The sequence below is a fragment of the Chamaea fasciata genome, unplaced genomic scaffold (genome assembly GCF_029207755.1).
Source record: "Chamaea fasciata isolate MVZ Bird 193981 ecotype frontalis unplaced genomic scaffold, bChaFas1.0.hap1 SCAF_8, whole genome shotgun sequence".
NCBI classification, from domain to species: domain Eukaryota; kingdom Metazoa; phylum Chordata; class Aves; order Passeriformes; family Sylviidae; genus Chamaea; species Chamaea fasciata.
The window spans coordinates 17690792-17714390 of record NW_027094093.1 but is presented as its reverse complement, the minus strand read 5'-3'; the positions used below and the strand labels follow the sequence as shown (position 1 = coordinate 17714390).

General features: G+C 42.2%; 1 protein-coding gene across 1 annotated transcript in view; it reads right to left on the bottom strand.

Moving 5' to 3' along the window:
• CHN1 (chimerin 1) overlaps positions 1-13194 on the bottom strand; it is a 94887-nt gene extending 81693 nt beyond the window's left edge. The window contains exons 1-2 of the mRNA XM_066189897.1: positions 13097-13194; positions 12734-12858 (exon numbers count right to left, since the gene is read on the bottom strand). Of these exons, the coding sequence (XP_066045994.1) occupies positions 12734-12858; positions 13097-13179 (208 nt within the window). The 5' untranslated portion in view covers positions 13180-13194. The remainder of the gene's footprint in view (positions 1-12733; positions 12859-13096) is intronic.
• Positions 13195-23599: the final 10405 nt, after the last annotated feature.

Here is a 23599-nt window from a genome sequence, read left to right as displayed (position 1 = left end):
AATGTCAAGTTACACAAGTTTGAATACTGCAATCAAACTTCTTTGTTTTTAAACCCAGATGGGTTTTCTTTGTAGACAGTGTTCTGGTCACGGCCAGTGAAGTTCACATGGAAGGCTGGAGAAATATCTCTGGAGGCCATTGCTCTTATACTCTCTCATTGCAACCGTAGCAAGGGATAATACAGGAAAAAACATTTACCCTTTGACATTTCCTTTCCTATTTTTTTCTTCTGCAAATCCTTCTTTGTCTCCTATTTTAAAAGTCTGCCTGCACAGAGAAAAAGCTCATTTCCCATCGCTTGCTTCACTTCTTCCAAAGATTGATCATACTAACAAGGACACATCAGTTTTACCATAACTTCAAGCCAGTGACAACTGTTATAGCCAAGGCCTCAAGGCATTCACAGGAATACTTTTTTGTCTTCATTTCTCTAACACATCTAAAAGGGAATATTGATTGGAGTTTGATTACACAAATATTCTGAAGTTACCCTATCAGTGAAAAAGAACAACCTGATATGGTGTAAAAGTGTCTTCCAGCTGTAAATTAATCTTCTCCCCCGAATACAATGTCTGTCCAGTCAAAGCTGAGCAGAAGAGACCCTAAAAAAAGGACAAGCACTTTTGAAATACAGCCCCTCCATCTATTGCATAATGGCCTAATTTGCTGAATGGGAAGACATGCTTTATCACCGTTTGCTTGGTTGCTTTGATTTGTTTTTCCACACACAACACCAACATATGAACATAAGTTCACTTTCCTACTGTAAAATACACCTTTAAGTAGAGCATTGTGGCTTTACCAAAAGCTAAACCTCGATAAAAGAGCACAAGACTGACTCTGTCACCCTATCCCTTGGTAAAAACCTGATGAGAACTTGTCCAGCCTTGCATTAAGATAGCTGCTGTGCATTCATTAGCCTCCTGGCTTAAAAAAACCCTCTAAATCAAACCACCCATTAGCAACCCAGGCAAAAATCAGAGCCTTCCAGAGAAAATTAAGAGCAGATCTGATTTCTGACTGCCGTTAAAACTGGTATGAAGACAGACTCACATGTTCTAAAGCACATCCCTCCAACTCTGTCAGGTTGTCAAATAGATGTAGTTTCTCCTTCCTCAAACCTGTCCCCTCTAAACTCTTAGACCATCAAGTTATAACAAACCTATTATGATTCCTATTACAAACAGATTTTTCATTTTCTAAAACAGTTGTCAATAGCACACACCATTGCTCAGGCAAAAATATGGTTTGTATTTATGTCCTTATTTTTAGAACAGATGCAACTACCAAGTCAAGTACCCCTGCCCAGGATCATGATTGTTTTTTATAGTGTCATGAAGGAAAGTCCTAAAAAAATTACTGGCAGAGTCTGAAACAGGAAATGGAAGCAGTGTGGTAGGATGCCTTTTTTTTTAATTGGAATTTTAAGTTTTTGTTCCAAAAGGCATTCTCCAATTGCTGTGAGCTTCTCTCGTGCTTCAGTCTGAGAGATGTACCACCCCTTACCTCTTCTGGTTCTCATATAAAACATTCAAGAGCCCCCCCCCCAAGAAATTAATTAGGATGCTTCAGCTAGAAAAGCTGAAAACTTCACATTTCTTTTTGGCAATGCCAATGGCTCACTATTATAACTGCAGCCAAAGAACTATGGTGAAAGCTTTTCACCCAATAGCACCTCCCAGTTTATAGCATTACATTCATCTTTTTCATAATGACTTTCCTCACTGGCAGGCTCATCTGCTGCACTAGGCAGGAGCCAGACAAAGGAGAGCAGGGCCAGTCCATGGAGCAGCTGTGCTCTGGGTCCCCTCCTGCACCTCCCAGCACACTGTGAGACAGAGCAACATCCAAACGGTCTCAGAGGTGCTTTAGCAGCTCTGCAAGCACTGAAAGGTTTTCTGCATGGCCTTTCCCTTTGTCCTCAGTTTCTTCTGGGTTTGGGAGGAGAAATGCAGAGCAGGGGAGCTGGAAACAGGCTGCTAGAAGGAGAGCTGAACAAGGTTTGGTACTGCCCTGAAGGAATGGGAGAAATCAAGCTGGAAAGCTTGATATGATCGAAGCTCAGAGATAACCTCCAGGTCCTTTTTCAGGTAACTCCATGTCTCCTACAGGAGATGAACTCAGATGGTTTTCTTGTCTCTGTTTTGAAGTTGTTTTCTTTCTCCTTTTTTTCCACTAATTAGAAGACAGACAAATTGGTCCACAACTAACAGAAACAGGTCATTACCTCTCATGTTATCGTGGCACTACATTAAACAGGTTTCCAACAATTATTAGCTTCATCTGTAGGATATCAAATCATCCTTACTGGAACTAAGATCCCATGGACCCCATGAAAATGTCCACAAGTGAAAAGCAGACTTAGTCCCACATAATAAGACATCTAAACAGAAAATAGGAACGGTAACTGGTGAAAGAAGCAGAGGCCCCTGTAGATGAGGTCATCAAAGAAAGATCAGTATCTCTATTCCCAAGCCTTGCTAACCCAGTATTCTCCCAGCCAGCACTGTCTCTCTGGATAACAGCTTTTTTGGTGTTTCCAGCCACACTTTGACTTTATTAAAAGAAACCTATCACGGCAATTGACAGCACAGGAAAACACATAGAGACAGACACAAGGATAGTGATAAGATGTGACAGATCAAAATCCATTTTATAATTTAAAAATGGTCCTGGCCTGACCCAGCTTGGTGAAAACTGCTGTGAGGCAGAAAGTTGCAAGCAATTGTCAGAGACTGTGATACACAGGATTTCTGTACAGAAAGAAGGGCAAATGCTAAGACAGCTCTGAGACACTGCAAGCCCTGCCTGTCTTCCTCAGCTGCTCTTGCACAGCAGTGGGAGAAGGAAGATGCCAGTTTTTTACATTTAAAACTTATGACTAACAGCAGCATCAACAGTACCCCACCAAAAAAAGCAATAAAAAAAAGATCTTTCTGCTTCTCATAGACCTCTCTACTAAATGAGAAAAGAAGTCAACAAGCTGAATTAGTCAGAATGAGCTCTCCCTCTGACAGAGCAGTCTGCAACTCACTCATGTCAGAGGCTGCTTGGGTTTCTGTCCCAGAAGTGCTGCATGCTCTGTCCCACCCTGGGGCTCACTATGCTTTGGGACAACTGGGACAAAGGGGCTACAGTTCAGCTCCTGCTAATTCTGAGCCTGCAAAAGAGCAAGTCAAAGGTAAATTATCATCTTTGGTCTGATGCAGCTGGAGGTGGATTGGGGTGGGGCCATCTTCTTATATAGTACAATTTCAATAAAATCTAAAGAATACAAGATGCTCCATCAAGTTACTGCTGTGCTTGCTGCTCTGCCACTGAGGAGGAGCACATGAGGGGAGGGTGCTGGGAGGGGACTGTGACCACAGCTTGCTTTGGCATGATGACTTAGGCAGATACACAGGTCAGCCAGGAGCTCCTTAAGCATCACAATAAAGCAACAGCACAGCTACAGGCACATGAGCTCACCACTGGAAATGAATGCTGTGAAAGCTTCCTCTTCTTCTGTTTCTATTAAACAGCTGAAGATTTTTCTCAACACTTGTTAAGACCCATTTATAAATATACTGCTTTAAAAAAAAAAGAAGCTGAAAAGGAAATCAGTAGAATTAATTGCTGTGTCAAAATCATGCTTCCTTCATTGGAAAGATAAACTCACGTTTATCCAATGTGTGAATGTTCTGCCTGTAAGAGAGAGGTGAGGAAGAAGTACATCCTCTTTGGGGGGTTTTAGTAGGCTGGTTTTTTAATGAAAAATGATCCAAGATTGCACTGAAACATTGTGTCCAGATTCACAAGGAAACCATAAAAGACAGCTGAAAAACACTGGATGACTGGCCCTACCAAATAATTATCAGCAAATTTTACAGTCTGTAGTCTGCTCTGGACTGCGTATGTATCAGATACTAATACAGCATTGAGGAGACTGACTTGTACCCTGCCAATGCAAGCACAAGGAATGGTCAGGTACTGCACTAAGGTACTGAGTTTGTTTTTCAGAACTACTCTCCTTTTTTCACAGTCCCCTATTTATACCACACAAGAAATAATTTAGTCTCTCCTTATACATTGCTGCAGCAGTACTCTAAAACTTTCCTACATGAAATGCTTTACTGTGAGGGTGCCGAGGTACTGGAACAGGTTGCCCAGAGAAGCTGTGGCTGCCCCATCTCTGAAAGTGCTCAAGGCCAGGTTGGACAGGGCTCTGCTCTAATGGAAGGTGCCCCTGCCCATGGCAAGGGGTGTAGGAACTAGATGACCTTTAAGGTCCCTTCCAGCTGAAACCCCCCTGTGACTCTACAATGCTCTACTTGTACTTGCTGTGTAATTTAAATGTGGTTCTGTAGAAGTGGTAGCACATCACAATGCAGTAGGCAACAAAACAATTCTAGTATTTAGGAAGCAGAGTTTTACCTTGATGTTTAGAGTGAAATTTCACACAAGCAAGCTGCCTTGGGACATTCAAGATCAGAAAATATGTATTTTTATTTCAGCTTCTTAAACGGCCAAGACTGCTCTTGCAACAAAGGAAGCAGGAAGGAGATGGAGATGAGGACTGTAGCAGAGAGGAAACCACCACCTCCCTCCCACCAGCACCAGGAGCATTCAGATTCAGACCCAACCATGTGATGTTTTCAGCAGAGCCAGATCCTGCCACCTACAACAAAGCTGGATGTGACAGGGGGCTTCCTTACAGAACTGACAGAGACCTGCAACTTCTTCAAGGGCCACAACCAGAGGATGCAGTTTTCCTAATGCACTCACCCAAGGGACTAAATTCGGTCACAGGAAAAACAGACTACTTTATCACATCCTGTAAGAATTAACAAAATTTTAACAAAAACAAACCAGCCCTGACGTGACCAGCCTTCCATGATGCTTATCATGGAACAGCTAATAAAGTTATGAAAATAAATTCAGGGATGAATGAATCAAAATATATCATGGAAATTAGACTCACAGAGGAATAAATAGAATTTTATGAGCACAATTTCCAGTAGCTTTGAAATCACTTCATATATATAATTTTCATTTTATAGACCTCTTCCATTCAGAGTGCTGTAAATGTCAAATGTCAACCAATCCTTACACATTCACAGAGACTGCTGCACACACAGCTGTACTATTGGCTTCCGAGCTGGCTGTGATCAACCTTCCTCCCTCCCCCTGACTGGAATCAAGACAATGACCAATCACTCACTCCACAAACAGCCAAACCCTCAGAACAATGTGGAGAACTGCAGGAACTCTTCCCAGCATCTTCCTGGACACGGCCAGTGAGGGTGCTTGAGGTCCAGATGCCATGAAATTACCAAGTCCTAGCTATATTGTTAAATGCTTTAGAAGACCAAACATTTCAGGGACCTTAAATGGCATTTTTCCTTGTTTCAACACAGACTCAAAAGAGCAGCATCTAGAGGGTTTTTAATTTTATGCCATAATTTGTGAAGATGCACAAGCCAGATACAATCCATGGCACTGAAAGAATAACCAAGCCAGTTGATGATTTTGTGAGGGAGGAGGAAGCATCTCATCTTCTGCTACTAAAGTGCCCTTGGGCAAGGTCTCGGGTCTGTTTCGTTTCATTGTGAGGACATTTGTGTGCAGAACTGTACAATCTCTGTCCACAGGGTGGAGCAGCTCAGTAGCCTGAGCTGTGGGTGCTGCAACCCATGTTCAGAAAAAACAGAATTGTCCAACAATGCTCATTCAGCTTAGACTGTACAGAGCAGCTACCAATGTCTGCACCCCTGGGGGACCCTAATTAATCTGCCTTTATTCAACACAAATAGCATCGTCTTTCAAAAGGCTTGTGCTTTGAGTTTACTGATTAGAGCAGAATTTAAATTCTGATTATAGTACTGCCACCGTGAGTAAACACAATCTCTTCTTGACACTGAGATGTGCTTTCTGTCAATGGAAAACTTTCTGTACACCTAAAAAAACCAGTTAAGACCTCTCAGGGAGAATAATTAGTAAGAGAATAAAGTCCCAAAACCTGACTAGCAAAAAACATTAGCTGAGTCCAAAACAAATAAAAGAAACCCCACATTTACACCTGAAACATCAGCCCTTGGCTAACGTGAAGCTTTCCATCAGGAAAGCTTTCTAGATCCTCACATTCAGAGTGTCTTTCACTTCAACATCATCAGATGAGATTGTGTTACACAGACTGTCTCCATTCTTAGTGGATCTGCACGTGTCAAGGAGGAAAGAGATGCAACTGTTAATGATGTGCCTGAGCTGGTGAGAGCACGAGAGAATCTCCTCGGAGAAAATTCACAAATCTCACCTTAATTCATTACCTGAGCACACAACTGGACATGTTCTTTCCAGTTTCAGCAACGATTCTCAAACTTCTGATTTCTTTAGATTCTTATACAATACTCACGACTGAAATGAAACACAATTTTATACTTGCCATTGCATGGGGCACACTTCTAAGCACTAAGCTGAGAAGCCATGACTCAAATTTTTTCATCCTTGTCCACACTGTTAGTATCACTTCCCTGGCATTTTGATCCATTTATACAAATTTACTAGTTAATAGATCCTACACAGGTTTTTCTCTTGACTGCATTGCTGGCAAAACCTTTTCAAGCCTGCTCTCCTTATTTGTTTCATTAGGTTCTATAAATTATGAAAGGTTAGCATAGAACCTAGGGGAAAATATTCTTACAACTCTCAGCACTTGGACACTTTTCCTCCCAGATGCATGAATGGGAGTTGGACGGTCTAAGTTCCTCTCTAAAGTGGTTTCAATTTTTAACAAATAACCTTCATTTTTAAATATTAAAAAAAACCCCAAACCTAAACATTGTACTAATATCCCTAAATTGTTTAATCTAATTAGGCTATTTGTAGTTCCCATTGTGACTAGATGTTAAATTGCTTAAATGTCTTCTAAAATTAGCTTGGTATCAGTCAGTATTGAATGAAGCCCAAGTATTTTAAGCAAGAGCTAAAAACTTCAAGAGTGTTTGTTGCAACCAGGTGAAAAAGATCACTTTGAATTCACTGTTTTTCTGGTGAAAAAGACCTAGCACAGGCAGTGCCACACAGAATACGTATTCACTTTGAAAAGTGTTTGAAGATCATAAGGTAAGCAACAAAGTTCTTTCCACTTTTATTTTTTGGCCTAGAAGCAACCATGAAGGTACCATTCCTATCATTCTACATTTATGTTCCCTGTTGTGTCAAAAGCCCTGCTATAAATGTCCCAATTCCATGAACAAGCTTCCATTGCCTACTTCAGTTAAGGAGCATATTCAGAGAACACTTTTCTGGTACAGCTGGACTCTTTCGTTAAGGGACTGTCAGTAAACTTTACAATCACAGGTAGCCACAAGTTTTAAGCATAGCTCAGGGCCACATACACAAATATAGAGAAGAACTTGAATTGTATGTGATCTGTTTATTTCCTGTTCTTATAAGGCTCTGCACACAAGACAAGAAATAAGCAGATTAACTTTTAAGTATTTCCTACCCTACAGAGAATCTGCAGCATTACCTGTTGTGAGCCATTTCTTAGAGGAACACTTACTTTCTTCGTACCTGCGCTAATCAAGCACCCTAAAGTGTAATGCCTTTCCTTTCCCGGGAAAAGAAAGTAAGTATTTAGAGAAAAATTTCCCTCTTTAAGACTGACACATTAGAAAATATGTGCTTGAACCAACATAAGTATATCCTACCTTTTGAAGCAGTCATGAGTCAGTAAGCACAGCTTGCATGGAGAACAGTAATCACAGATGCATAGAACTTGAAACGGTAATTTGTTAATTAGTATTTCAAGTATGGAGGAACTTATTTCAAAAGGTTCACTGCATACACATAGTAGTAAATAGTCATAGAAAATTAATTCTGCATAGTGTGACATCAGAGCTCACAGCTGGGGAAGCAATTCTGTTAAGTGAGCAAATTACTATTTACGTGCTCTTTCAGAAACGCATGGATACCTGTAACAGAGATGTCGTTGGCTTCTTTGTCCCTGCCCTTTCTGCCTGTAGCAGTGTATTGCTTGTTTCTTTTATTCTGATATTTTCCCTAAAGATTTCTCTAAAATGAGAAATTTCTCTAAAATTTCTCTAAAAACTGCCCTTGTTCATCATCTCCTTATAAAACTATATCTGTCATGCTGACTACAGCTCTGTTTCTAATCCCATTCATCTGTAGCCACTCATCAGAGTGCAAGCACTTTGAAGATTAAAAGAGAATTGCTTCGCTTCTCATTTCTTAACCACCAATACTCAGGGATGTTTTCATCCATTGGCAGGCTCTGAGCAAGAAGGCAAAAGCATGAATAACTAATGACAAATATGTCCATGAAGATCTCTCCTGGCTGTTTTGAAATGTCTTCCTTTGTTCACACAAGAGAGTTGATGAGCAAATTAAAGAACAGGAAGGGAATTCATAAAAGACAAGGACAACTCCCAAGCACTAAACATAACAAAACTATTTTTCTTTCAAAGTACAGTGTTGACTTTCTTAAAACATTTTTCAAAGACACAAGAAAACAGTGGGATAACTTAATACTTCCCCTCCTTTTCCCCCTACACTACACTGTTTGTTATCTTTCCAATAGTTGAGTCATCCAAGTGGAATGACAGTGTGCACCTTAGCCGTGTCACTGTGCAATCTCACATCTTAGGGTATTAACAGATGGCTTTAGGAAGTCTAGCCATAGAAACGTGACTGATTGCTCTTCCTGTCACTAGGAAGCTGCTACCCCGCAGGGATTCAGCACAGCAGGACTGGTGGGTACCCCTGAACCACCTCCCTGCTAAACCAGACAAGTGGCTTCAGCCCAGCTTCCCAAAGGCTGGGCATGCAGCCACCAGACTTTGTGCTGAGATGGCAGAGAAGGACACCAGCTTATACACCATTCCAGCTGCTGCAAGAAATAGTCAGAAAGAAAAAGGAGGCTACACCTGTAATCACCATAACCTTTTGTAAGGCAACACGACCGTGCTGTTGGAGGGAAAACAGCACTAGAACTGGACACCTGCTCAAGTTCCAGACACTTACACACACTGCATGTGAAAATTGTGTACATCTTTGTGGACTAAGATGTTTTTAAAATCCCCACCAGCTCTTAATAAGCAATTCACATGGATGTCAAACCTACTGCATCTATTACTTGCAACAAACAAAAGGATCAGACACTAATTTTGTTCTGCTTCTCAGAGAAAGTTACCGTCTTCCAAGTCTTTTGGTAATGCAGTCCTTGTGCATGATCTGCTTTCCACTGTTAGATCAAACTTGCATTTCAAGTGCTTGGCCAGTGGAACACAAACTGAATGTACTGGTAAAACCCTACTTTGGCTGCTACCATGAAAAAGCAGAGTACATATGGGTGACCACCTATGGTCACAACAGGCTATTTCTGCTGCTGTAACTTTATCACACAGTCCCTGAATAACCTGAGTAGGATCCCAAAAGGACCATGGAGTCTAAGTTCTGGCCCCGAACAGGCCAAAATCACAGCACATGCCTGTGAGTGTTAACTCTAGGTAACCATGAACCCTGCTGGGATGACACGTTTGCCTAAAGTTGCCAGCATGATTGAGGTAACAGGTATGATTTTAGCTAACAACTTCCAGGCTCTCCCATTGGTGACTAATTCCAAGAGGAGTTGCTCTTCCTCTTCCCATCTGTGGAGCAGCTGAACTCCTCTTTCCCATAACCCACAGCACAAACAGACTCATTATCTGTACCACTGCACCAGGGGAACATGGGCAGCCCCCTATGTATCTTCCACACAGCCAGCTGTCAACACAGGATATCTTGGAAGGTCATGAGCGAGAGACAATGACAACATGAAGAAAAGAATTTCAAAATAACTAAAACTGATAAAGTGAAGAGTCTTAATGTTTTCCTCCCTTGTACTTTATTGTTGCATCATAATCTTGCCAATTAGCTGTAACTGAAAAGGTCTAAGTCAGGAACCCCTTAGGCTTTATGTGGTTTTCTGCAGAAAAATGCTGTTAATACACTCTTAATACTAGAAACTTTTTTCACAACCAACTGCAAACTACAGACAGTGCTCCTGTGGCAATGTGGGGCTGTTCTGAGCACAACGGCAAAGGGCAACCTCCAACAGGACCTGACTTTCAACTACCTGAGAAGCGCATGTCCCTGCTAATCCAGGATCTGCAACAACGTCAGCCTGGTCTCTACACTTGTCCCCTTCTAGCACAGTCTTTGGACTATGCACCAAAGAACCATAAAACACTCCCAAGAGTATGTAGAAAGCACGTTATGACATTTCCCAACCCTCTCCTCTCCCTTGCTGTGCTCACACAAGTACACACTGATTAAAAGGGACCCAGAAAACCTGGGGAATTTTCTCCCCCACCAAAGTTGACATGGCAATTTATCTCAAATTTCACATACTTCTGGAGCACAACTTATTAGAAGCAGCCTGAGAATGGTGAAATTTGGTTCAGTGTGATACATCATTATGGGATAGGGAAAACACAAATGCAATATTGAGCCTAGAATTTAAGCGAGTGAGCAGAACCAAAGAAACCACTCTCCTGAGACCTGTTTGCTCAAGACAATTTTACCAATATAAGATAGATGTGAACTTACAATAGTACAGTTACAGCTGCTTAATGCCTTAAAACAGATACATTCATTCAGACATTTATTTTGCCTTTCCTCAGATTTGCTATACTGCTTTGGTAGGGGGTTATGCTGAAATAAACAAAACCCCTCTCTTTTGTGGGTTATATCTTTAATGATATACTATGGGTCAGCTCCAATGCAATGACTGAAAATACAACTACCTACCAGCAGTCAACATTTAAAATAAAGGCTGAACACTGTTCCTGAAGCTCAAAGCAAGCATGTTGTAGTCTTTGTTATGTGCTGAGACAAAGTGTGGCAAGCTACCTCAGCTCAGAGGACTCACAGCAATACAGTAAGCTGTGCTAGCTTAACCATAAATTAATCACAACCACATCTGCAAACATATTGCACTCACATACATTTCTGCATTTACACAACTCACACTCCTGCATTCATAGTTTAAGACATACTGTAAAGATTTTACATTTGTGAAAAGCACCACGTTCATTTGTTGATGCATATGAGCCATATCTGTTGCATTGTTTTATTGTCAGTTTTTTTTCTTAAAAGGGTGCTATCCTGAGATTTTACCCTCAGCAAGATAATGTCTAAAAAACAGATATACAGAGCAGAGCACCCCACTCTATCTTTTCCTGACTCTTTTATATGTATCAATGACATTTACTGTAACAACAGATGTGATGACACACAAAACCACCAAGTTACTTTGTAAGGCAAATCTGAATTAACAGAATGTATCATGCAGTCGATCAAACATATGCAAATTGGAAAAGAATCACATAAGTTTTAAAAAAAACCAAAAACTAATATAGGAACGCCACTTTCATTAAAAGTTAAAATATTTTAAATTTTTGTAGACAAAATTATAATGGCACTCAGCATGGAGAAAGTGTGTATTTCAGCCTAAAATTTTTTTTCTGTTAGGGAAAACTACAATATTTACCTCCAGTGCCAGTGTTACAAACTACATATTTTCTAACCATCTAATTCAAAATGATACAATGCAACATAGACAGCTGTTGTTTTAAAAGACCCAATCTGCCATTTGATCTCTGTGTTCACTTTCACTTCTAAGTTAAAGAGCTTGATCCTCACTCTACACCTGACAACCTGCAGGGCCCCCCTACCTGCACCTCCTAAAGTCCCGTGAACTCAGTGACAAGATCAGGCATATAATGACAGTGACAGTTTACTGTGAGCTATGAACAGTTTACATCATGAAAAACTCGAAGAGGAAACATAAATATGGGAGGCAGCACTGTAGCTAAATCCAACACAGCGTAGATTTTATTTGCAGAGAGCTATCCTGCAGCACGTGCTAAACTTTTTCTTAGATGGAGCTCAATACACAGAATAATATAGCAGGTGTCAATTTTTAAGAAAACCTAAAAAACCGGCTTTCAATCTTTTAAGAAATTGTACCAATCCAAGAATCAGGAGATGAATGAAAGCAAGCCATTTGTTTACATATGAAATAAAATCCACAGTCTAAACACAATGAACAGACTTCACATCCTCTATTCACTACAAATCACTTGTGCACGAGCTTCTTTCAATAAAGAGTATCCCGATTATCCTGTTAACTCTGTACTGACCTGAGTTACACTAATGTCTGTCTTCCTCTGCATCGCTGCATTTACCTAATGCTGCCAGACACAATTTGAAACCTTTTTGTTTGTTTGCCCGCTGTAAAATTGTGCATGTGAAGCATGAGCAAGCCTAATTTAATAACGTCACCTAGCAGAACCCACACATTCAACAGTTCAAACTAGAGTTTTCTCCAGCCGGTTCCCACCACGCCGTCCCGGGCTGTGAAGCACGGCCAGAGCAGCCCTCGCACAGCCTCCTTTCCCGGACCGACCGGGGGCAGCTGCGCCCCGTGTGCCCCGCCGCTCCCGGGGGTCCCTCCCGCGCCAGCCCCTCGGCTGCCGGGGCTTCTCGAGGCACCCGAACTTTTCTCTGCCCGCCGCAGCCGAGCCCCGCGGGGCCGGCAGCGGGGCAGCCCCGCCAGGCGCAGCGTTATTCCCGCAGCCCCGGGCCCGGCCCTGCGGGGCGGCGCCCACGCCCAGGCGCTGCCGCGCCGCAGACAATGGGGGCGGCAGCCCCGCGCCCGCCGGGCCGAGGCGGCGGCGCTTTACTCACCGAACAAGGTCAGAGCCATCGCGGCGGCGGCGGCGGGGCGGGCCCGGGGGGCGGCGGGGGCTGGCCGGGCGGCGCGGCGCTGGCATTGGCGCGGCGGCAGCTCTCGCATCAGCGGCGGGGCGCGCCTGCAACACAAGTTGGGCGCGGGGCTGTCAGCACGCCCCGCGGCACCGGCGGCCGCTGCCACTTGCTGCCGCGGGGCGGGGCGGGCACAGCCCGCGGGGAAGGGGAGGGTTGGGCAGGGTAGTCCAGGCCAGGGCCGGGCCGGGCCGGGCCGGGCCGGGCCGGGGGGTGTCGCGGGAGGGCGGCTGGGGACGCGCGGCACCGGGGGCAGCCCGCGCCCGCCCCCCGCCCGCTGCTCACGCTGCGTCCCGCCGCCTCGGGGAGCCATCTTGCGCCGCGCACGGCCCGCCTCCGCCCGCCGCGGCCGCCGGGACGGTTCCCATGGCAACGCGGCCGCCCCGCCGCCGGGCACAAAGGGAAGCGCGTCCCCCCGGCGGGGCGGCCCGAGGAGGGCCCGGGGCCCATCCCCACACCGGCCCCGGCCCGGGCCTCGGGCACCGCTGGGGCCGTCCCGAGCACCGCTGTTCCTCTGAGGAGATGCCCTGTGGAAAGCACCGCTCCCCCGGCCGGTGCCGCCTCGGCCGTGACAAGGCTGCGGCTGCCTAGTCCGGCAGAAAAGCCGACGGTCCTGTGAAGAACGGGACTCTTTAAAGCGAGGTGAAAATTTCCACTTAGATGCCAGCATGAAGAGAGCAAACACACAGATTTCCCCTCAAAATATTTTGTGCGAGAAATTTCAGCCAGCCCAGTTGTCATGGTTTTTCGCTGTCCAGGACCGTAAATTTCAGTGCTAAAACCGCCTAACTGAAAAGGCAAGCCCGCTCCTGGTGTAACTGGCTGGCGCAGCTGGCATTTTCCACCCGAAAGCAGACCCTTAGCCCAGAGGCTGGCGAGCACTGGGCAGCCCCCGGCAGAGGCGGCGTGGCCAGCCCGGTGTCTCCCGGCGATCGGCGCTCCCCCGGCCCCAGCTTTCGCTCTCCTCGCAGGTGCGGGCTGTGCGCGCTGAGAATTCAAATCCAGCCGCAGCACTATCCGCGCAAGTTTAATCCGCTACAGCTGTGTGAATCCACCTCCTTCAGCAAAGGCTTCGCAGACCTCAGCCAGGGCAAGCGGGCTTTGCAGGTGTTTTCATGGGCGTCGTGGAGCCTGTCCTACCTGCTCCTGCGGCACTGTGGTGGCGGGCATGCAGTGGGAAGCTTGCCTGAAAGACAAGGCTTTTGGCAGAGAAGAGCCTGAAGGAAGAAAATTAATGCAATTAATGGTTGCAGTTCTGTGAATGCAGCTCAGGCTCAGCAAATGAATAAAACACCTTTTCTTCCACAAGGCAACTAAAGCATAAAGGCCTGTCTGAAAAACAGGTGGTTTATGCTGTCAGCTGCACTCAGGTTTCCATGTTCAACGTTCTGCCTAATATTTGTTATAGAAACCCAAAGGAAAACACCATGGGGAGTTTTCAATATTCCTAAATATTCTTTAAGACAAAAACAAAGCATTTTTAATGTCTGTCATATATTTCAAAACATCGGTTTTTATGTTTATATACTTCACTTACTGTGCAAAGTTTAAAAAATAAATGCAAGAGTGATTTTTTTCCTTCTTTTTAGTCCTTCCCAAATAAATTCTATTGTGATGGACCTGATGTTACAAAACATTTTCATTTTGCATATATAAAGTGCAAACGTTTACTGAGCAGATGGACTACCAAGAAATAATATTTTAATTGCAGGGTTAAAAGAAGGTTGAAAATAGATGAAAATTGGTTTGGAAAAAAGCAATGCAAAAAAATCTTGCAATTCTGCTTACTCGATTTGACCTTTGTGTGCAGAGTGTTTTCCTTGGCTTTTTGGAAAAATGTTGGATCTTCAGATTTTTTTTCCCCCTTACATTTCCTGGAATTAAAACGCAAGCTTTCATTCCAACTTCCTTCAATTAAATGGCCAGCTTTTACTCTTCCACTACTCCCAAATCTTTTTTTGCAAACTATTCAACTGCATGTTTACATTACAAATTCTTTCCTGTTCAGAGTGTAAAACTATTTTTTTGTAATAGGCAGTATCAATACTACAGTTAAGATCAGCCTGAGTGATTTGACTAGTCATTTCAATTGTCTAATAGTGCCCTTGCTATTAGTGCAGTTATTGCTAAAACCTAGGGAAGCATGTTGGGCATTTCACAGTTAGTTACTGTGCCTGGAACAGGAGCTGATTAGAGTTTTCGAAACAGAGCTCAATGGTTATTTCTGATTAGAATTCTTTGCTTGGCTTAGGAGGATGTTTTGGCCCCGGCTCCAGCAGCCTTCAGGGAACAGCAGCAGCTTTTGGAAGGACTTCACCCCCAGGCTCATGCCCAGAGCCCTCACGGGTCTTGGCAAGCGACGGGGCCAGCAGGGATTGTGCCCGTACACATCTGTACCACCTTTCCCATGGCAGCTACGGCTTTACAAGGGCTGACAGCCTCAGCACAGCGGGAGCAAATCAAAGGTGCAAAGCAGAAAAAAACATCAGCCCGAAATTCACCAGGCGAAGGTCCCTGCCACCACATCCTGCTTTTGAATGGACCTGAAATCCTCATGGAGATTTCTCTTTAATAACAACGTTATCTTAAAATTACGTAATGCCTTATCAAGCCAGCACATCTTATGCACAAGCGATAACAATGACTTGACTACAACTCTGGTAATTTCATTAGAAAAGAGCCGGAGCTCCCCGAGCACCAGCCCCCATCACCGTGCACAGGGACCAAGGGAGGAAATGCGGATGCTCGGGAGCAGCCGGCACACAGCCCCCACCTGGCCCTGTTCGGCCGCAGGGGCTGTTCCTTCCGAGAGACCCCCAGCTCATAGGTTTGCCCTTTCGCAGGGGAGAGAACAGAAGAGAACTCCGGTGTGCACGACCTTGGTTTGAATGGCAGCCAGGATGAGCTTGGTGTTTTGTTCCCGTGGATCTTTAGCTCTTGAAAAGCCCTCCCTCGCAAAACTGGCTTGTTAGCTCAACACTGCATAGCAAAGGTGCTATTGTATCTGCCACCGGGAAGGAATATTTGCGGGTGTATTTACAAAATGTACTTGAAGGATAAAGGCTCCAGAAGAGAAATACACGTGTAACATGCTAGTTTCTGGCCTTCTCATCGTCCTTCAGAGGTTTCTTGCCTCATCTTTCAAACCTCAAAGTTGTTTAAAAACTGCAGTCAGTTACTACAGCTTCATTATTTATGTAAAATATCACCACTGGAGTTTGGACTTGTTTTCTACTGTTTAGGGTGTGGTCTTTTTGTTTGTTTGTTTGTTTGTTTGTTTGGGGTTTTTTTGGGCTCCTCTCGTTTTGCTGTCTTGCTCTGGGTGCTGAGCACCATGGTTCCAGTGGCCCATTTTCCAGTGGCTTTTCTGTGATCCATCACCTTGTCTGAGAGTCTGGTACAAAATTGCTTCTAATTACTTGACATTTATTCTTCAAACCTTAACTAATTCACTAATCATATAGTGATAAATGAGATTTTTAAAATTAATCACTGACATTTTTAAAGATTTATACGTAACTGTAAAAACAGGTTCCTAGCTAGTAAATATGTTGTGTGAAGGAAAAAAAAAAACCAACCCACCATAAATTAAGGCTGTCCTTTACTAATGGGAAGCAGTAGAAGTGAAGACATGGTGAGATGTTACCTGATGAATAGGGTAGCATCTTAGTGTCTTCCTGCTACAGATCCCCTCGACAGCAGGACAACAGCATTTGTAAAAGCCTTGTCATGTGCAGAATTTAATTTAGCTTTTAATGTGTAATTGCTGGAAGTTTGTGGGGCAGGCAGGGAAGTGGCCAAGGGCTGCCTTACCAAGCTGAATTGGAGTTCACAGTATTTTCAATGGAACATTTACTCCCTGGAAAAGAGCAAGGCAGATTTCTATCTCTTCTTCAGTAAGATAAATTCAATTATTTTAGCTAATTTAAAAGTCATCAATAAAAAGTTTGAAGGCTGACCAGCCAGCTTGCTAGTTATAATTAATATTTATATAGATGACAGCTATTTGAATATAACATCAAGCCTATTACCAAATCCAGAACAGTCATTGCATATTGCCAGCAGTTTGGATAATCTTTCTCCCTTTGATGACAGAACTGCCATTTGAGCCTGTCTTTTGGATGCTGCTGTTGTTCATTATTAATGGCAAAATCATTTAAGCCAAATATTACCAAACACTCTGCAGGCATAGAGGGAGAGAGAAACCTGCATCAACTGCAGCAGCTATGAACAACCTTAGCAAATCAGACATAATTAGTGTTTTACTAGCATCTATGCTAGTCTGTAGAGTTTTGAGGTATTTTTTTTTTTCTTTTATCTGCACTGTACAGACTAGCAAAATAACAGCTACTAGGGGAACTTCCGTCTTGAATTTTCTGATCATTGCTAAAGAAAGCAATGATTGTTTTAAATCACAAAATCCTAACCACCACATTAGAAACTCACATTTGGCATCCTATCCTGGTCCACAGGACTTGCACCACGTCCCACAACAACTTAGAGCAGTTTGGTACACAGTGGGTGGTGTACATCAGTGAAATGAAAAATGGGCTTAGCACACCTGCTTTCGGCTCTCTGGGTCATCAAAAAAATGTGATAGAAAAAGGTGACAACGACAACCTTTGGAGCTGGATCTTTTTCTGGTTACAGTAGAAGTGAATGCTGTAAGATCTAATGGGAAGAGCACACAAGCACAGTCTTAATTTTAAAACTAAACTAATGCTGTTTACTTGAAATCTAAAGAATGTGCTGTGTTTAGACAGATGTTGAGACATTATGCCATTTTTGAATGGAACTGCATCAAGGAAAAAAGCTCCCTTTTGCTTATGTTTCCTGAACAAAGTCCTTTGCAAGAGAATTCTTAAGGAATTTTGCATCATGACTCCGCTTAATCTGATTTCTAAGATTTGCATAAATGTTGTGAGAATTACATCATAAACAAGTACTGTGCATAGGATATAGTTGATGCTACCTGTGTATCTTGGCAAAATCATGTGATGTTAAATTTTGATGCTGACATGCACAGCATTTCTCTTGAAGCAGGTTCCAGGTGATGTTTAGAGCTAACATCATCAAAACTATTTATAATTGCAAAAGGGCTTTTTTTCTTTTTCACTTGCAGCTGCTCTGAATGCACTTTAACACCAGACTTTTTATGAGCTTTCTTATTGCTCATGTGCAGACTTACTGGCATATCCCATAAGCACAGACTCCTAATGTGAAATCAGCTAGTAACAAAATCATTAAAATACTAGGAAACCTCAAAATTGCTTGCACTTTTGCTCAGATATAAGAGCTACATACTTTATAAGTATGTGAGTACTGTAAGTTACATTTTCTAAGAGTCCTGTGTAAGAAACACAATATGGTTTTGATTTCTTGCTTTATTAAGTGAAATGAACTGGCTAATTAAAGAAATTCCAGGAAGTTTCTGCTTTCTGTCTCCTGGGGACAAGCCTCAAGTGTCAAAGGAGATAATACTGATGGCTATAAAACACCCAAGTGTGTTTATACTGGCTATAAAATGCAGCTTATACCTTCTATTTAACTTTCATAATATTTTGTTTTTATACCATGCTTAGAAATTCATATTAAGCATTAGTTGAAGTAGTGCTTGTATATATTTGGAAAAAAAATGGTAATTGCAAATTAAAAAACAGAAGGCAAGCCACTGGCAAAACTGGCAAAAGTCTTAGGAATAAACTGTTACGACTATAATTTCATCCATAAACACTAAGAACTAAGAACAAGCTAGCCGTCAAAAAATATGAAACTCTGCAAGATACTTCTAGTCCCATCTTTCAAAATGTCATTAACCCTGGGTGATAGTCTCCTACTTGAAGCCATAAGCTGTACCACAGAACTGGCAGTGGCTCTGCATGCAGTAAGTTGAGGCTTCTAGAACTACTGGACCCACTTCAGATCCCCTGGATGGATTTGGGGTATTTTTAAAGATAACACTTCTATTCATAATTTTATATATATATATATATATATATATATATATATATATATTCATATATTCATATATATATATATATTCATATATATTCATAACAATTCAGCAATTCTGAAGTGCTATACAGAACTAACACACTCTTGGTGCAATTATTCCATTTTCTAGTATCAGTCCCTCAAAGTAATTTCTACATTCCTAGAGAAGCCAATGTATGTGTTACTGAAGCCAGTCAAAAAGAATGTTTTTAATGAGGGTATTAGTTATCCCAAGCAATTTGTTTCTCAGACAGATTTTGCACCTTCTAGAATATTTAGGGTTCTTTGAGATAATGTCCATGATTCAGATCACATGAAACATTTAAAGATATTTTAAGGCTCAGTACTGCACTTTACATGAACAAGAGTGTGTGGGCCCTGGTAAGGCAAACTGTACTAGATGTGAAGGTGAATTTTATACAGTAGTTTAGAAAAATAAATAAGAAACGAAGTATAGAAACAGTGAGAATTTTCGGCTGTATAGACACATGCAATCATGTTATCAAGGGCCTTCACAGAATGAAATTTAATGACTTGAAGATAATTCTAAGTCCAAGCCTCAAAATGTTGAGATAGCACAGGATAACTAAGCAGAAGTTCAAAAAGTCTCTGATACATGTGTTTACTTCCACTAGGAAGACTTCTGAAGGAGAATATAAAACCTTCCAAACTGAGCAGGCAAGCACATGCACTACTGGTACCTTCCTGCTTTACTGCACAGCTAGCTCTGTGAGCAGCCAGGTAATAGCAGCAGGGCACAAAAGGCAAGAGAGAATAATCTTGGAAATATCTTTCAAGAACATCATTAGCTCTTCAGCATTGCAGAGAGATGACATTAACCAAAGCAACTTCAAAGAGCTGAAGGAGATTAAAGTTTTTCCTCTTAATGATTCTAAAGTGTTATTGAAGGGATCAATAGCTCTTCCTGTTAAACAAGCTGTTCAAATCAAGTATTCCTGGAGAGGAGAGAAACCAGTCCTGGAAGTAATAGTGGGATTTAATTACAATTTGAGATTTTTCACTATTCATTAATTTATCTGCCAGTATCATAATAGTTTTAGTGAACTGTAAGTTTATAACATTGAGATTCCTTATGAAAGGAGAGACTTGATTCCTTCTGAACCCTTTTAACTGTGCCAAAATACACTTTACTATGTGGCCCACACAGAGAGAAATTTCTCTTTTCTGAACCTGATGTCACTGGTGGGGTTTTTTTTTGGTTTTGTTTTTGTGTGGGGTTTTTTTTTTTTGTTTTGTTTTTCTTTCTGGGGGAGGGGGGAAGAAGGAAGGGAGAAAAAAAGCAGCATTTCCTCTTTCTTTAATAATAAAATAATTACATCCCACGGTGGTGCATGTTTTGCTTATTGTGTACTAGGACATGTAAAAAGCCTCTTAGCAAATCAAAACTAAATTAGACTATTACCAAGACTTGGCAGCTTTTCAGCTGTGCAAACACAAGTTTTATTTTGAACAAAATCAGAGAAAACTGATCTTACAACCTGACTTGCACATCACCGCACCCAGCTCAGATCTGGAGTTCAACCTCATGTGTTCAATTGTAAAGTCATGCAATCCTTAATCAAGCAGATATACAGGAAACTACTTCCTGGCTTAGTCCTTCCAACACTCAGTTTCTAGTGATTTTCAACACAGAGATATGATACCAATGCTTTCAATGCAAACACAATAACTTCAGAATTCACAGTTTATCTGCACCAATGAGTCACTGATAAGGGAAGCACTTTCAAAAGAGGGTTTGTTTTGGTTTTTTTCCTTTTTTTCCTAAAGGCCAGTAAGTCAAAAACTACCTTTTGAAAGGCCACAACCAAGCAAAGCTCTTTGGCAAACCCTGTGCAATATTGCAGGAGCAGAGGGACCCTCACCATTTCTTTGGACATTGCAGCAATGTTTCAGCTGCCACTTTGCTGCTTGTTGTTAGAAAACAGCTTCTTGGGCCCCCCCCCCCCCCCCCCCGGGAAAACTGCTGTGCTTTCTGCTCCCACATGGATACATTTTCATGACAAAAATGTCTTAAACTGTTCTAGGGTAATAAGGGCCAAAAAAATCCAATTAGTTTATTGTCTGCTCAAATCAAAAGCAATAATCCAGATTATAATGTTATGTAACATTGAAATAATTTCCTCCCTACAGCATATAACCATTAGCCATAAAGAAAAAAAAACAACCACCCTACTAAAACACTGGAGGTAACATTGCTTGCATTCTGCCCAGTTCTTTGAAGGAATGAAAAACATTGTGTAGGCACTACATTCTATTCCATTTGTTTTTGTATAGAGCTAAACAGCTTCAAAAACAGATGCAAAGTTCAGATGGACCGTTACTGATCAGTTGTTTTCTCTATTCTTTATCCTGTTTCAAGGTTTAATCACAGGGCTACTTGCTCTTAAGATTTCTTTACTGTGTGCACAACAGAATGCCTTCCTTCTGATTGTGGAGAATCATAACCTCCTAAAACATCCTGCTGCTTTGAAAACTTGAGAGTGAAGGGCAGATGCAGCTGCAACAGCTGCAAGACTGCAGTTGTTTCTCAGAGAAAGCCACTATTCTAGCTTTAAGAAATTGTCCCAGATCTTGGGCTTTCCTCATCTATTTTTAGCAAGCACAAACAAGACAGATTTCTTGTCACTTTTCAGACTCCACTTGCCAATGCTCTCCAAACTCTTCTTGTTGTGCCTACCTAAACGTGCTTCCATCACAACTTACTCCCACTAAACCAGCGCTGCTCTAGTCCTGTTTCTGCTCCCTCCTCTTTCTCTGCAGCTGCACTGGCTGTTGGCCAATGCCAGTGTCTAGGAAAATAACCAGCAGCACTCTAGAGGGACAGATGAGTGCATGAGTGCTGCATCACAGCAACAGCAGTGACCACAGAGCAGCCCAAACTCCCAGACGACCCTCTTAATGACCTGCACTGTGAGTGCCCTTGTTAATCAGATGCTTTAGTCTGCTGCAGTTTACTTCAGATACCACACAAAACAAGAGTCAAGGTTAAGGATTTCTTTATCCATCCACAAACTCCTTCCCAGCCCACCAAACTGATGTCATGTCATCTTCAGAGACTTTTACTGTGATGTCAGTGGGACAGATTAAATTTCTGCACCAGCCCGCAGAACACATCTGAGACTCTCAGCCTGATTACAGCCCTGGCAACTGCTGCTGCCAGCATCGTGCAATGAAATAGGGCAACATGGATCAGCAGATACAGGAATTCAAACAATGCATGGAGAAAGCAGATCCATAAACAACAACACAACCCCAATCACAATGAAGTGCAAACCCACAGAAAGATGAAATGCTGCAGAGCTCTCTTCAGTCAGCTCCATGTATAAAGTCAGGCTATCTCCATCAGTGGGCTCACATCCACATGCAGGCTCCTGTGCCCCATCCACATTTTTATATATACATAGAACCATAAGGTTTTATCATTTATTCTCACTGTACAAATGAAGTCTGTTGTTCAACTCTAAAAGCCAGTTTATGGCAGTTACTTTTTCAGGAGTCTATTCTAGAAGCCAAATTTTAGTTTTGTTAAATTTTACTACAGTTTATATTCTACTTTGAGGAGTCAAAGAGGCAAACTACGTAATGGAGAAGCTGATACCATTCTCTGGTAGTTCATTAAAAGAGCAGAAGGGATGGCCTCCCGAGCTCCTCAGACAATGACAAGTTCAGAGGGAAAATCTTCCTACCAGGAGAGACAGATGAGCAGTCAGTGAAGCAGAGATGGCTTTCAGCTCTTTTCATACAGCAATGGCCAAATTGTATTTTAGTATCAAGTAACAGTAAGGTGTGGCCTACCAACTAGGTATGAAATTTTATCCAACCCTTGGCAAGGGAAACCTCCCTGACCTGCCTTAGGCTAGCTGCAGAGGCAGAAAAAGAGCTCCCAAGGAGCTGGGCAGTGTGGTGTCCCTGCCACTGCTGGCCCAGCTTGCAGGGACTGTACCTACCCTCAAACTCTTTATCTTCATCTCTCAACACCTTAATGTGCTGTGAAGTGTAGAATACCAGGAAAAAAATTTGAAAACTTGATGTCAATATAAAAAAAAGTATTTGCTCAAAATATCCAATAGTTACCACTAGATGGCATTTTGTTCCTGAGAAATTAGAAACTCACAGGTTTCGGATTATTTGTTACACACAGCAGGAAACAGTAAAAATAGAATTACTTACCTCATTCAGCTAATAATTTATTATCCATTGTTTCGTACCGTCACTAACAGAAGACATTTCATCTGCAGATTGATAAATCGCGTTTATTTAACTATGTCTTGTGACTCTTCAACCCTCTGCTCAGTAGGTAGGGGTTTGAGCTGTTGTCAGCACTTACCAAAAATCTCTTCCACACTTTAAATGAAAGACAAATGTAGTCCAGGTCACAGACTTTGAGTGTGTCATGGACATCTGCCAGAAATGCCTTGCTCCAGTAACTATATACAGTATTTCCTGTGTTATTTTTGGATAAACTCTTAAAACAGATTGCAGTATAAAAAGAAGTTTCCATTCAGGAAGAGAACTGTTACAGTTTTCTTATTATGAAATAATAATTTAATAATATTCACTGATTAATATTATGTGTTTCTGTGTTTCATTTTAGTTTCAGCTTGTACAATCTATGATGATTCACCTTTTTAATCTCTGCAGGGTACAATGTATCATACCTAGAGCTGCAATAAAGCTCTGCTGGGTACAGCCTAGGGTGACATGCAGGTGGCATTGTTTAACACGACATTGTTTGGCATCAGTTAACCTCTGTGTCAGATTAAACCATGCAGG